Source organism: Arachis ipaensis, chromosome B03 (assembly GCF_000816755.2).
Source record: "Arachis ipaensis cultivar K30076 chromosome B03, Araip1.1, whole genome shotgun sequence".
NCBI lineage: Eukaryota > Viridiplantae > Streptophyta > Magnoliopsida > Fabales > Fabaceae > Arachis > Arachis ipaensis.
Window position 1 is genome coordinate 65,083,564 of NC_029787.2, and position 15,508 is coordinate 65,099,071.

At 40.8% G+C, this 15,508-nt stretch overlaps 1 protein-coding gene across 1 annotated transcript in view; it reads right to left on the minus strand.

The window, feature by feature from the left end:
* Positions 13,317-15,508, minus strand: part of LOC107633205 (cell division cycle protein 48 homolog) — a 4,628-nt gene continuing 2,436 nt past the window's right edge. The window contains exon 4 of the mRNA XM_021117304.1: positions 13,317-14,305. Coding sequence (XP_020972963.1) covers positions 13,518-14,305 — 788 coding nt within the window. The 3' untranslated portion in view covers positions 13,317-13,517. The remainder of the gene's footprint in view (positions 14,306-15,508) is intronic.

A 15,508-nucleotide genomic window follows, 5' to 3' on the forward strand; every position in this document is an offset into this window, starting at 1 on the left:
GAGATTTATGCTCTTTTATGGTCTTCTTTATTCAAGAAAGAAAGGTAGATGATACAAGTCATCACGTCGGTGTGCAGAACTCCAATTCGTGCGCACGCGTGAGCCATGCGTGCGCGTCGCTTCTCGTTGGTTGTCTCCTTTATTTCTTGTTCTCCTTCTATTTTTGCAAGCTTCCTCTCCATCCTCTAAGCCATTCCTGCCCTGTAAATCCTGAAAGCACTGAACACACGGATCACGGCATCGAATGGTATGAAAGGACATTAAGAATACCCAATTTAAAGGCTTAAAAAGCAAGTTTTCAATCATAGAGCATAATTAGGAAGGAATTGTCAAATCATGCAAATAGTATGAATAAGTGAGTAAAGAGTTGATAAAAACGACTCAAATTAGCACAAGATAAATCGTGAAATAGTGGTTTATCAAACTCCCCACACTTAAACATTAGTATGTCCTCATGCTAAGTTCAAGAAGATAAAAGGAATGAATGGGGGAAAGTAAGACTCATGAAATACAATGCAATGCAACCTATGTATGAATGCAACTATATACTGAGATGATTCTGTCTACTTGGTTAAAAGTAAACAAGTTCTCCAAGATAAACATGAATCAGATTCCACTAATTCAAATCATACAATAAAAACAAGTAAACTTGCAAGAAGATAGCTCGTGAAAGCAGGGAACATAGAATCAAGCGTTGAACCCTTACTGGTAGTGTATATCACTCCAATCTCTCAAGTGTCCAGGGTTAATTACTCTACTCTTCTCTAATCATGCTTTCTAAACTTTGTTCTTCATCTAAGCAATCAACAAAAATTTAGTATACCAATGCAAATATCATGAGGTCTTTTCAGGGTTGTAATGGGGCTAAGGTAAGGGTGAGGATACATGTATGGTAAAGTGAGCTATAATATGAATCTTTGACTAACCTAAGCTCTTACCTAACACACACACACACATTCTAAAATTGTGCCTAGCTACCCAAGATTCCCACTTTTGTATTTTTCACATACTCTTGTACCAAATTTTCTTTAATTTTACCACATATGCATTGATCTTTTATTAAACGTAACAATTGGGGTACTTTTGTCCCCCTATTCACTTATTTATTTATTTAATTGAATATTTTTGGTTTTTTTAATTGAATCATAAAAGCAAACATACTTTATCAATGCACATGAATTTTTAATTTTCTGGTCTCACATAAGTGGATACCCAAATTTCCAATATTTTGTAATTGAAACACTGTATACTCTCATCAACCCAAGTTCCCAAAGTTTTCCACACTTAATTTATACAAAATCTCTAACTTAAGCAAACCAAAGATTCATTTGGGGTAATTAATTGTTTTTCCGCTTAAGGCTAGTGATGTGGTAAGATATAGAACAAATGGGGATCAAAAGGCTCAAGGTGGCTAACAAAGATAATTGAAAGGGTAGGCTATTTGGAATAAGTGAGATACTAACAAAATGATGGCCTCAATCTTATGCAAGCATGTAAATATTCTAAACAATGGACATATAGAATATAACAAAATATAGATTACAATCATAGAGAAGAAAACACACAAGAATAAAATATTATGGTTAAATAATGTAACCATGTAATTAAGCTCAAGTCTCACAGGTTGTGTGTTCTTTGCTATAACCTATGTTCCAACTACAAGCTTCTAACAAGTTTGACATGAATTTTCAATTTAAATTAGTGAAATGCTGTAAAATAAAAAACAAGTTTTTAAAGAAGCTCATTACTTTAACCAAGCAAAATATACATGCAAACAATTATTAACATGCAATCTATCCTAACTAATCAAAAGAAAAACTAAAAATGTTGGTGTTAAGAGCTAGAGAAGTTACCTCCAGAAGTCAGGGACTGACCTCCCCACACATAAAGATTGGCACGGTCTTCCGTGCCATCAGTAAGGAGCAAGGGATGGCTGGAAGCGTTGCCTTCAGTGTCTGGTTCGCCTTGGCTGCCTGTGCTACTGGATGAAGGGGAGTTTGGGGTGTCCTTTGGTTCTGGAGGTGGGTGTGTACCAAGTATGAGTTCCTTCAGGTAGTTGTATCGGTGCTTGTTACGGTGCTCCATTTGCTCCATTCGCCGGTCTTGCCAGTCGAGCCTCTCAAGAATCTGAAGGAACATCTGATGGGTAGATGGTGCTTGTGGTATAGAAGATGGTGGAATAGAGGAGGGAGGAGGATCCAAAGATGGATCTGCAGGCCGGCTTACAGAAGGAACTGACAGCCTGATGTACTTCCCGTTTGGGAAATACTGGTCGGCTATAGGGATCATGACCTTCGTGTCACCTGCCCGAGAGGATACACCTGCTGCAGAGACTAAATCTGAAACTAAGGCGGGGAAAGGTAGGTTACCTGCTATATGTACGTGTCCCATGGCAGCCTGGATGTGTCGGGGCAGGTTGAGGGGTTGCTCTGTCAGGATGTACCAGATGAGGACAGCCATGTCTGCTGTGAAGGTCGACTTGTGAGTGCTCGGAAAGACACAGTGGGGTTCTATGCTGTATGTAAATTCACTTGCTGCCAGATTGTGCTATGACACCAAGGACGCTATTCCAGTCGAACTGGTATGTCTGGCGCTTGAGAGAGGCCTCTTGATGGGCATCCCATCCCTCCGGACTAGGTGGAAGGTCCAATGCTCTCGGAGACAGGGACTTGCTGATGACGAACGTAGACAGTCTGCAGAGTAGGCGAGTGGAAGTTTGAGTAGAACTCAACGACCCATGATAAGTTGGCCTCTCTATGCGGGGCTCCACAAAATCAACAATGTGTGTTGGGATAATGAGCAGACACTCACTGTTGTAGTTCCTCTCAGCTAGGATAGGGAACATCTGTTCACAATAACGGTTAGCAAACTGTGTGGAGACTCAGGCAGGAAAGGCTTTCCCTGATTCATCAACCTTAATAATCCTCTTCACCCGCTTTGTTGGTGGCTTGACACTGGTAGATGGAAGTGCCTTTTCCAGTGTTCTCTTGGTTCCTCTCCTTGCTGGGATCTTGTTAGGGGCCTTCTCTTTTCCTTTCTTGGTACCCATGTCTAAAGAAGAAAGAAAAGGAAGAATATTAAATTTAGATACTAAGACCGGAAGGGAGAAAATTCCAAGTGATAATGAATGCGAAAGGAAGGATGTTAGCCCAACAACATGGTAGCTACAACATGTATGTAAGACAACAATAAAGATCAAAAAGGAAATTCATAAACTTAGATGCAAGATGGTAAAAGCATGCAAGTAATAGGCATGAGAAGCATGAATCAAGCATCAAGTAATAAGTGTATTAAATAAAAGAGCATATGTAATGATGACAATTGCGAATAATGATTTGAAATACATGTGGAATCCAAGTGTTGTGAAAAAGAGGCATATAAGTAAAGAGTAAAAGAAAATAGGATTCCAAGTGCCATAAAATCTTTTTCACAAACACGTGGTGTGCAAGGGATGATAATAATGAAAATAATGTAATCCAAATATATAAGAGAGCCCAAATTAAACTATCAATTGTCAAATCACTCCTCATAATGTTCACAAGCTTCATTAAAGTAAGGTAAGATCCAAATAAAATTCCAACACCAACATGAAAAATGCATGGAAGAAGAAAGAAAAAGAAATCATGAATGTAAAAGAAAAAGAAGAAGGAAACATAAAGTAGGATAATAATGAAATAAAAGTAAAAGGGGAAGAAGAGAAGAACCTTGATGAAGAAGACGAGAAGAAGAAGAAAAAAAGTAATAGAAAGTAAGAAAGAATAAGGAAGAAGAAGGAAAGAAGAAGGAAGAGATAATTAGGATTGAGAAGAATTAGGATAGGAGGGGTGGAAGATGTGGACTGCGCTTTTTCCAATCGACGCGTGCGCGTCACAGATGCATACGTGTGACTTGAATTGTGCAATTAGCGCGGAGGCAGCCTCGCGCACGCACAACTCTCTGTTTATTACTCGCGTTTGCAAAAATTTGGGGCGACGCGTGCAGGTCAGAGACGCGCACGCGTGGATGGGCTGGATGGCAAAATGATGCGTACGCGTCAGGGACGTGTACGTGTGATAAAACTTGTGCGCCTAGCACAGTTCCAACCGCATACCATCGCAACTCTCTGCAAAAATACCCATTTACGCCGATTTCATCATCCACGCGTGCGCATGCTTGACGCGTATGCGTGGAGTGCCAAAAATTTGATCGACGCGCACGCGTCAGGGATGCATACGCATGAGTCAGTTTGGTCGCAGTGCACCCTTCCTGCGCCACTCCAGTGCAACTCTCTGTTTCAATCTTTAATTTTCACGCACATGCATATGACGTGTACGCGTCAGTGACGCTTGCGCGTCGTGTGCGTTTTTTTTATGCAGAATGCAGTATGCAGCTAATTCATGCAGAGATGAGAAATGGATACTAAGAAAAACAAAGCAAAATAAAATAAAATAAGCTTAAGAAGAAAACTGAAATATCGTACCATGATGGCTTGTCTCCCACCTAGCACTTTTCTTTGACGTCCTTAAGTTGGACGGTCCAGTAGCTCAGTCTTCTGCTGTTGGTGGATCCTCCAAGAGGAAGATCTCCAGCTCCTTGTTTTTCTTCATCTTCTCACCATGGTATACCTTTAAGCGATGTCCATTGACCATGATGAATTTGGAGCTTGAAGGATGACTCAAGTGAAAGACTCCGTATGGCTCTGCCTTCTCTACTCTGTAGGGACCTTCCCATCGGGATCTTAGCTTGCCAGGCATAAGCCTCAGTCTGAAGTTGTAAAGAAGAGCCAGCTCCCCAGGTCTGAACTCTTGCCTTTTGATGTGCTTGTCATGCATAGCCTTCATCTTCTCTTTGTACAGCCTGGAGTTGTCATATGCTTCTAGGCGAAGGTTCTCTAATTCTTGTAGTTGCATCTTCCTTTTAGCTCCGTGGTGCACGAAATTGTAATGTCCAGGCTCAAACAATCCGTGGCAACGTGAGCAACTTGGTACGCGTAATCATGATTACACTTTAATTCTGTAAAATTCATGGCTCTTTCTTTCCCTGGCAATGGCGCCAAGAACATGGTGCCAATACCACGGTTCACAACTTCGATACAACTAACCAGCAAGTGCACTGGGTCGTCCAAGTAATACCTTACGTGAGTAAGGGTTGAATCCCACGGAGATTGTTGGTATGAAGCAAGCTATGGTCACCTTGCAAATCTCAGTTAGGCAGATATAAATTGATAATGATGTTTCGAATACTAAATAATAGAATAGGGATAGAAATACTTATGTAATTCATTGGTGAGAGTTTCAGATAAGCGAATGGAGATACTTTCATTCCTCTGAACCTCTGCTTTCCTGCTATCTTCATCCAATCAGTCTTACTCCTTTCCACTGCTAGGGTTTACATGAGTAAGTAATTGATGCATAAATCCACTTCCTGGGCCCACTTGGTATGTGTTTGGGCTGAGCCTGAGTGTTGCACGTGCAGAGGCCATTTGTGGAGTTGAACGCCAGCTTCTGTGCCAGTTTGGGCGTTCAACTCTGGTTTTGGATCCTTTTCTGGCGCTGGACGCCAGATTTGGGTAGAAAGCTGGCGTTAAACGCCAGTTTACGTCGTCTATTCTTGGCCAAAGTATGGACTATTATATATTGCTGGAAAGCCCTGGATGTCTAATTTCCAACGCAATTGGAAGCGCGTCATTTCGAGTTCTGCAGCTCCAGAAAATCCACTTTGAGTGCAGGGAGGTCAGAATCCAACAGCATCAGCAGTCCTTCTTCAACCTCTGAATCTGATTTTTGCTCAAGTCCCTCAATTTCAGCCAGAAAATACCTGAAATCACAGAAAAACACACAAACTCATAGTAAAGTCCAGAAATGTGAATTTAACATAAAAACTAATGAAAACATCCCTAAAAGTAACTAGATCCTACTAAAAATATACCAAAAACAATGTCAAAAAGCGTATAAATTATCCGCTCATCACTCCGACCTTCTCAAATTCCATATTGATCTCTCTTACTACCCAGAATGCTTTGTGTTCTATCTCTACTGGGAGATGACATGCCTTTCCATAGACCAGGCGGAAGGGGCTCATCCCTATAGGTGTCTTGTATGCTGTCCGATATGCCCAAAGCGCATCTTGTAGCCTGGTGCTCCAGTCCTTCCTATGAGACTTGACTATCTTCTCCAGGATATGCTTTATCTCTCTGTTAGACACCTCTGCTTGTCCATTAGTCTGTGGGTGGTAGGCTGTGGCTACCTTGTGAATAACGCCATGCTTCTTCAGTAGAGCGGTCAGTCTCCTGTTACAAAAGTCGGTGCCTTGATCACTCACGATTGCTCGTGGTAATCCAAAGCGACAGATAATATGGTTTCTAACAAAAGAGACAACAGTGTTAGCATCATCAGCACAGGTAGGAATCGCTTCCACCCATTTAGAAACATAATCTACGGCTAACAATATATATATGAGAAACCGCTCGAGTTTGGAAACGGACCCATGAAGTCAATGCCCCAAACATCAAAAATCTCACAGAACAACATAATATGGTAGGGAATCTCATCCCTCTTGGATATATTACCAAACCTCTGGTATGGGGAACAGGATTTACAGAAGGCAGTAATATCTTTAAAAAGAGTAAGCCACCAGAATCCACAGTCTAGAATTTTTCTAGCTGTCCTTTGAGGACCCAAATGGCCACCACTCTCAGATGAGTGGCAGGCCTCTAAAATGGACTAGAATTCTGATTGAGGCATACACCTCCTAATTATCTGGTCAGCACCATACCTCCACAAATAGGGATCATCCCATACATAATATTTGGACTCGCTTTTCAGCTTGTCCCTTTGATGCTTAGTAAAATTGGGAGGGAAAGTATGGCTAACTAGATAATTAGCTACAAGTGTGTACCAAGGAACTACTTCAGATACTGTATGCAAGCTATCAAAAGGAAAAGCATCATTGATAGGAGTGGAGTCATCCTTAATGTGCTTAAGGCGACTCAAGTGGTCCGCCACTAAATTCTGAGAACCGCTCCTATCCTTAATTTCTAAATCAAATTCTTGTGACAGCAGTATCTAACGTATTAGCCTTGGTTTTGTCTCTTTTTTAGCTAATAAATACTTTAAAGCTGCGTGGTCTGAGTACACTACCACCTTAGTACCAAGTAAGTAGGCTCGGAATTTATCCAAAGCAAAAACAATAGCCAGGAGCTCTTTCTCAGTGGTAGTGTAATTAAACTGAGCAGCGTCTAATGTCTTTGAAGCATATGCAATTACAAAAGGATCCTTACCTGCACGCTGGGCCAGCGCCGCTCCTACAGCATGGTTGGAGGCATCACACATAATCTCAAAGGCCTAGCTCCAGTCTGGTCCTCTCACAATTGGAGCTTGAGTCAAGGCGATCTTTAGCTTATCAGACGCATCCATATAGTCCTCACTCAGCTCGAATTCAACATCTTTTTGCAGTAGTCTGGATAAGGGCAATGCTACCTTACTGAAGTCATTGATGAATCTCCGGTAAAAACCTGCATGGCCAGGAACAAATGTACTTCCCTCACGGAGGAGGGGTAAGGTAGACTAGAAATGACATTTACCTTTGCTGGATCTACAGAGATACCAGTATTAGAAACAACGTGTCCTAGAACACTACCTTGTTTGACCATAAAATGACATTTTTTAAAATTCAAAACAAGGTTTGAACTAACACACCTGTCTAATACTCTAGATAAACTATCCAAGCAAAGGCTAAAGGAATCACCATATACACTAAAATCATCCATATAAACCTCTATACAGCCCTCAATAAGATCAGAGAAAAGACTCATCATGCACCTTTGGAAAGTGGCGGGTGCATTGCACAAGCCAAAAGGCATTCTCTTGTAAGCATAAGTTCCAAAGGGACATGTAAAAGTAGTCTTTTCCTGATCTTCAGGAGCTATATGAATCTGGAAATAGCCTGTGTAACCATCTAAAAAGCAATAATGTGATTTACTTAACAGGCGATCCAGCATTTGATCAATGAATGGCAGGGGGTAGTGATCCTTACGAGTGGCCTGGTTGAGGTGCCTGTAATCAATGCAAACCCTCCAGGAGTTATGCACTCTAGTTGCTATGAGCTCTCCATGCTCATCCTTCACTGTAGTGACTCCAGACTTCTTGGGCACCACTTGTACTGGGCTGACCTACTCACTGTCTGAGATGGGGTAGATGATATCTGCCTCAAGCAATCTGGTCACTTCCTTCTTAACAACCTCCAAGATGGTGGGATTCAGTCTTCTTTGGGGTTGATGGACAGGCCTTGCTCCCTCTTCTAAAAATATTCTGTGCTCACAAACTTGAGGGCTGATGCCTACTATATCCGCCAGGCTCCACCCAATGGCCTTCTTGTGTCTTCTCAGCACATTAATCAGCGGCTCCTCTTGTTGGGAAGTGAGTTCCCTTGCAATAATGACTGGGAGCTTCTGATTATCCTCAAGGTAAGTATACTTGAGGGTGGGGTGGAAGGGACTTTAACTCCAATTTCTGCTCCTGACTGGGAACTGGATTTTCTGGGGCTAGTGATAATGGCAAGGTGTCCTCACTGTGTTCAAAGGCTTTCCCCACACTTGGACCATGCTCCATGTGCATCTCTTCTATTTCTTCCTGGTGGACAGTAGCTACAGTCTCATCAATGATGTCGTACTGGAAGATGGAATGATCTTTCGGAGGATGCTTCATAACTTCATTCAGATTGAAGCTCACTGCTCGGCCGTCTATCTCAAAAGAATAGGTTCCTGAAAAGGCATCCAACTTGAACTTCGAAGTCTTCAGGAATGGCCTTCCAAGCAGGATGGATGACGATTTTCCTGAGTCGTTTTGGGGCATCTCCAAGATATAGAAGTCAATGGGAAATATGAGTCCCTTGATGCTCACCAGCACGTCCTCAGCAATTCCAACCACTGTAATAATGCTTTTATCTGCTAACACAAAACGAGCGCCTGACCTTTTTAAGGGAGGGAGCCTCAAAGTATCATATATAGATAAAGGCATAATACTCACGCACGCTCCTAAATCACACATATAGTCAGAAAATATCATACCCCCAATGGTACAGTTAGCCATGCATGGTCCTCGGTCACTACATTTTTCAGGTATGTCCCCCATTAAAGTAGATATGGAACTCCCTAAAGGAATAGTTTCTAATTCATTAATCTTATCCTTATGCATGCACAAATCCTTTAGAAATTTCGCATATTTAGGTACTTGATGAATAACATCAAAAAGGGGTACAGTTACCTCAACCTTTTTGAAGATTTCTACTATTTTGGGATCAAGTTCCATCTGCTTTCTGGACTTCCTTGCAAGGTGTGGAAATGGGATAGGAACGGCGTCTCTTACAGCTTCAGCTTCCTGTGGTTCTCCATTCCTTGGTTGAGCTGCTTCTTCTTCAACCATGTCTTGTACTTCATCTTCTTCTTCATCCTCCTCTGCGTCAATCATGTCTTCATCTGGAGCATGTTCTTGTGGGCTTGGCTCCTCTGGATTCCTCTCTTGCAGTGTGGTACCGGACCTCAAAGTGATGGCATTAATGCCACCCTTGGGGTTGGGTAACGGTTGAGCAGGGATTCCACTTGAGCTTGAAGGCTGGTTGGTGGGAGTGGGTAATGAATCTATCCGGGAGACGAGAGCTTGTAAAGTAGCATTCAAACCATTTAAAGTAGAGTTCAGTGTAGTCTAAATGTCTTGTTGTCCTTGTGCAAGAGAACGAAGCATCTTGTCATTAGATGAGGAAGGAGGATAAGTGATCTGAGAGACCTGTTGTTGGTTGTGTTGAGGTCCTTGGGACTGCCTTAGGTGAGGTGCTCTGTAAGGCAGATTCTGATTCTGTTGTTGATAAGAATGGTTCTGTTGATTCTGGTTCTGCTGATTGTTATTATTATTCCACCTCTGATTTCCCTGGTTGTCTCTGCCTCCTCTGTTATAATTGTCCCTCTAGCCATGGTTGGAATTATCTCTCCAGCCTTGGTTGGAGTTGTCTTGCCACCCTTGGTTATAGTTCCCACCTTGATTGCAGTTGCCGCCTTGTTGATATGAGCCTTGATTTGGGCGGTCATAGAAATTGTGGGTAGCTGCCAAGGTGTTGTCCTCTTGTTGGAGCTACGAACACTCATCAGTATAATGACTATAGCATGCACATATCCCACACACTCTCTGAGGAACCAGTTGTTGACTATGTTGTGGTGAGGGAGGTTGAGATTGTTGTTGATTCAGATTTATCTGCTTCAGTAGGTTGGTCATCTCACACAAAATCTGTGTAAGAGCAGTATTCTCAATGCTAGAGGAAACCTTTGCAACAGCCTTGGGGTGGCTGTTCCTGTGCCTGTGATTCCGGGTGGACTCAGCTAGGTCACTGATCAGTTGCCACACTTCATCTGCGGTCTTGTACTTTTCAGAGAACCATTACTAGCCCCATCCAATGTGGTCTTATCCTGAGGCTTCATACCTTGTGTGAAGTAGCTGATCAACACCAGCTTGTCAATTATGTGGTGGGGGCACGCATCCAGCAGACTCTTGAAGCGCTCCTAGTACTCATAAAGGGTTTCTGATTCACCTTGGATGATGCAGGAAATCTCCTTCCTTAGTCTGTCTGTAACTTCAGCTAGAAAGTATTTTTCTAAGAATTCTCTCCTGAGCATGTCCCAGTTGGTAACAGTTGCTTCAGGTTGGGAGTAATACCACTCCCTCGCCATTCCCTCAAGAGAAAATGGGAAGGCGATTAGCAGAACAGAAGTTTCATCTGCACCATGACGCTTAACAGTATCAAGTTGATTAGCGCAGTCTTCAGCTCAAAATCTGTAGCTAGATTTGGATGACACACTTAATACGATTGCAGAGTAAAGTTTGGGGCTCCTACCTCCTGGAGAGTAATCCTCCTCGGTGCTGCCATGTTACCTGCATGTAAATTAGCACACTATTGCAACTCCCTGGCAACGGTGAAAAAAATTGACGTGGCAAAAATTGGCCGATTAAGAAATTAATAATAGAAATACATTGCAAGTACAGTTCTTAACCAGCAAAAATCCGCTTGTCAATTTAGAAGAGTTATCACATATTTAAGAATAAGATACTGGGAGTATGAATCCCAGGTCGTCTCCCAACGAGTTGATAAAAGAGTGCAACTTATTGGTTAGAGGTTTTTCCAGAGATTTTGAGTTTGAGAAACAGAAAATTAAATGATTATAAAATTAAGCAATAGACTTTAACGAGAGAATTTATATAATTTAATTAAAAGCGTTGACCGGGAGAAGATTAATTGGAATTTCTATCCTTGTTAGAATTTCCCAAGTGTAATAATAAAAGGTTGTTGCTCTGCTTGGTCATCCCTTAATTAATAAGGGAAAGTCAAGTAACTAACTAACCAACTATGTCACATGTCCTAATCCTTTCCTAAGGAAGAATTAGAGTGAGGGACTAGAGTTGTCAGTCATCAACTACCAATTAGGATTAACACTTGAGTATTCCAACTCAAGGTTCTTAGTATGCGAAATGGTGATCACACTTTTCACAACTCTGCACAACTAACCATCAAGTGCACTGGATCGTCCAAGTAATACCTTGCGTGAGTAAGGGTCGATCCCAGGGAGATTGTCGGCTTGAAGCAAGCTATGGTTAACTTGTAAATCTTTGTCAGGAGATTAATGATAAAAATGATTTTGTTTATGAAAGGTAAATAATATGAAATAAATGATACTTGTGATTCAGTAATGAGGAGCAGGTTGAGGTTTCGAAGATGCTATGTTGTCTGAATCTCTGCTTTCCTACTGCCTTCTTCTCCAAACACACATGGCTTCCTTCAAGGGCAAGCTGTATGATCCTCTCGGATGAAAAATACCAGGCACAGTCTTTGCACGGCTAATCAACTGTCAGATTTCTCGTCTCGGATGAAAAATACCAGCTACAGCTACCGCACGGCTAATCATCTGTCGGTTCTCACTAGCGTCGGAATAGGATCTCTCTATCCTTTTGCACACTGTTACTGCGCCCAATATTCGCGAGTTTGAAGCTCGTCACAGTCATCCCTTCCCAGTTCCTACTCGGAATACCACAGACAAGGTTTAGGCTTTCCAGATCCCAGGAATTCTACCAATTGGTTCTAGCCTATACCACGAAGGTTCTGATCTCACGGATTTAGTCCGTGGATCAAAGACCCAAGAGATACGCACTCAAGCTGTCACCCAATGACTATGTTGAGCTCAGATAGAACGAGAGTGGTTGTCAAGCACGCGTTCATAGAATTGAGAATAATGATGAGTGTCACGGATCATCATCTTCTCCGGATTGAAGTACGAATGAGTATCTTAGAATAGAATCAAGCATGATTGAATAGAAAACAGTAATAATTGCATTAATCCATTGAGACACAGCAGAGCTCCTCACCCCCACCTATGGGGTTTAGAGACTCATGCCGTAGAAGATACAATATCAAATGTAAAATGTCATGAGTTGCAAAATGAATCTCTAAAAGTAGTTTTTATACTAACTAGTAACTTAGGTTTACAGAAAATGAGTAACTAAGTGCAGATAGTGCAAAAATCCACTTTTAGGACCCACTTGGTGAGTGTTTGGGCTGAGCTTTCAAGCTTACACGTGCATATGCTTCAAGTTGGAGTTAAACGCCACCCTGGGTGCCAAAATGGGCATTTAACGCCAAGAAAGGTGCCAGTTCTGGGCCATCAAATCTCGGACAAAATATGAACTATTATATATTTCTGGAAATCCCAAGGTGTCTGCTTTCCAACGCAGTTGAGACCGCACCAATTGGGCTTCTGTAGCTCCAGAAAATCCACTTTCACTACAAGAAAAACACCCATTCAAGTACACTTGAAAAGTGTAGCCAAAAGTGAAAAAAAATGATGCATTAGGCTATGGCTACGCTTTTTGGGCTACGGCTACGCTTTTTGGGGTGATTCCTATTCGGCCGTTGCCTATTCTCAAAGGCTACGCTTTTCTACACCAAGGGCTACGCTTTTGACATTTGGGAATAGGCTACGCTTTTCAAGTGATGCTGTCCAGGACCAAAAGCTACGCTTTTTAGCTTTCATTTTTCCAGAATAGGCTACGCTTTTCAACGCTACTGCATCACTTGTAAAGCGTAGCCACATTGTATACCATAGCTACTTTTTATAACCGTAGCCTTAGGTCCCTCTTTTTTTTGTATACTATAGCTACTGTATATAAGTGTAGCCTTAGGTCTCGTTTATTTTTTTTTTTTGTATACTATAGCTACTGTATATAAGTGTAGCCTTAGGTCTCGTTTATTTATTTATTTTTTTTTAAAAGTACTAGAATGAAGTTAACTGTAAAAATTCATACATCTCAAATATACTCTTCACTATTATTTAAGCAACAGAAAATTCATACATCTCAAATATACTCTTCACTACTTTAGGACAGCAGTGCTAGAGTTAAGCAACAGAAAATTTAAGAACATTAAAGAATTAATGAACAACTTACAACCAGAGCCACATCATGGCATGCACAACCTGGTAGAGTGTATAGACACCAACAAAGTTAAGAGACAATGAAACTTACATCATCAGAGAGCTTCATGTTTTTAGTGTGTATACGAAGAACTTCAAGTCGGCCAACTTCATCAAGAACACCAATATCAATTTCCCTATCAAATCTACCGAACCTTCTCAATGCTAGGTCAATGCTGTTTGGGCGATTGGTAGCTCCAATAACGATAACATGAGCATGAGATTTCAATCCATCCATAAGAGTCAAAAGCTGTGAAACAATCCTCCTTTCAACTTCACCATGTGTCTTCTCCCTCTTGGGTGCAATAGAATCAATTTCATCAATTAAGATGATGGATGGTGCATTCTTTTCAGCCTCTTCAAATGCTTTCCTCAAATTGCTTTCACTCTCTCCTGCCAGTTTGGACATAATCTCCGGTCCATTTATACAAAAGAAGAAAGCTCCCGTTTCATTAGTAACAGCTCTTGCTATCAGTGTCTTCCCGGAACCAGGGGGTCCATAAAGTAGAATACCTTTGGGTGGTTTCACACCAATCGACTTAAAGAGTTGTGGATGCCTCAAGGGAAGCTCTACCAACTCACAAATTTGTGCCATTTGTTTCCTGACTCCACCCACATCATCATATCCAACTTTATCCAGCATCTCTTCATCCTCTCTTTTCAAAGACTCCCCCTCACAGAAGATTTCAGTATCTGGAGCAACCACACAGTACTCCCCAGGATCAGTTTCAATGACCTTAAACTCCACACTTCTCATCCCTCCACAGACAAGAAATAGATCTCCTTTTCTTATAGGACGATAAGCTTCCAAGAAATAATAATATTTTACAAGCACCAAAATAATCATATTCCACATGTAATATCAATGTCGTCCAAGAAACTAAAGATTGTAGATTCTATATATACTACTAAGTCAGTTTGGCATGCATTCAAATAAATTCAATTCAATCAAATATCAAGAAAGGTGACAATCAATCATACGAAGCTTGACAAGCCAAGACTACTGTCTCTCCAAATAATAATAATAATAATAATAATAATAATAATAATAATAATAATAATAATAATAATAATAATAATAATAATAATAATAATAATAATAATAATAGCTTGCTATAATTATAACACAAGCAATGTGAATGTGAAAAACACACATCATGTATAGCCTATTCAAAATAAGAAGTTGTAACTTGTAAGGACTTTGAAGAGAGGTAAGAAATTTTGCAAAACACCCTGACAATCAGTAACGAAGTCTTATAACATTAATAGAAATACTCAAATTAAAGTACTCATCACTAAGAGCAAGCTCATAAAGCAAGTCAAATTAAGTAGCTATCCCTAAACCCGCAACTTAAGAGAAGCTCAAGGTAGAAACTCACATTTCAAGAAAGCATCAAACAGATTGCCAGTGACACCTTCAATGGTATCATCAATAGGCAGAATGTGCACACGTTTCCCATACTTCACATCAGGGCACTGGTGCACGGACACAACATCTCCAAGACGAACCCGCAAATTCGACCTCACAACTTTGTTCATCCTGATCTTGGGCTCTTCACAGGTGTCATCAGCAAGAGCTATGCAAACAGTATCCCTCATTTTCTTGCCCTGCAAACATATACAAATAAAAAACCCAATCTGACTTAGAAGTTGCAACACAAAGAACAAATATAAGAGATAAATTAATTAAAACTTTAAGACATTCTGATAGTTGTACTCCAAACTCGAAATGCTTTCATTAGATACAAATAAATAACATTTTAAATTTAATCCAACTCTATTTGCAACCATGTCAATCAATCATGATCTTCTTCTTAGTATATATGGCCTAGTACTTCACAGTATAAAACTCAAAATCTCACAACACCATTCGCTAAGAAAGAACAAAACAAAAACAGCACCCCAAAAAGAGACTTTGAAAAAGAATACTTTTTGTGGGGAATCGAATAAATCAATTAAGAGTTAAGAGCTAAGACACAGCAAGAGGAAGGTAAGTAAGAAGATAGAGGAGGGTAAGAAAGT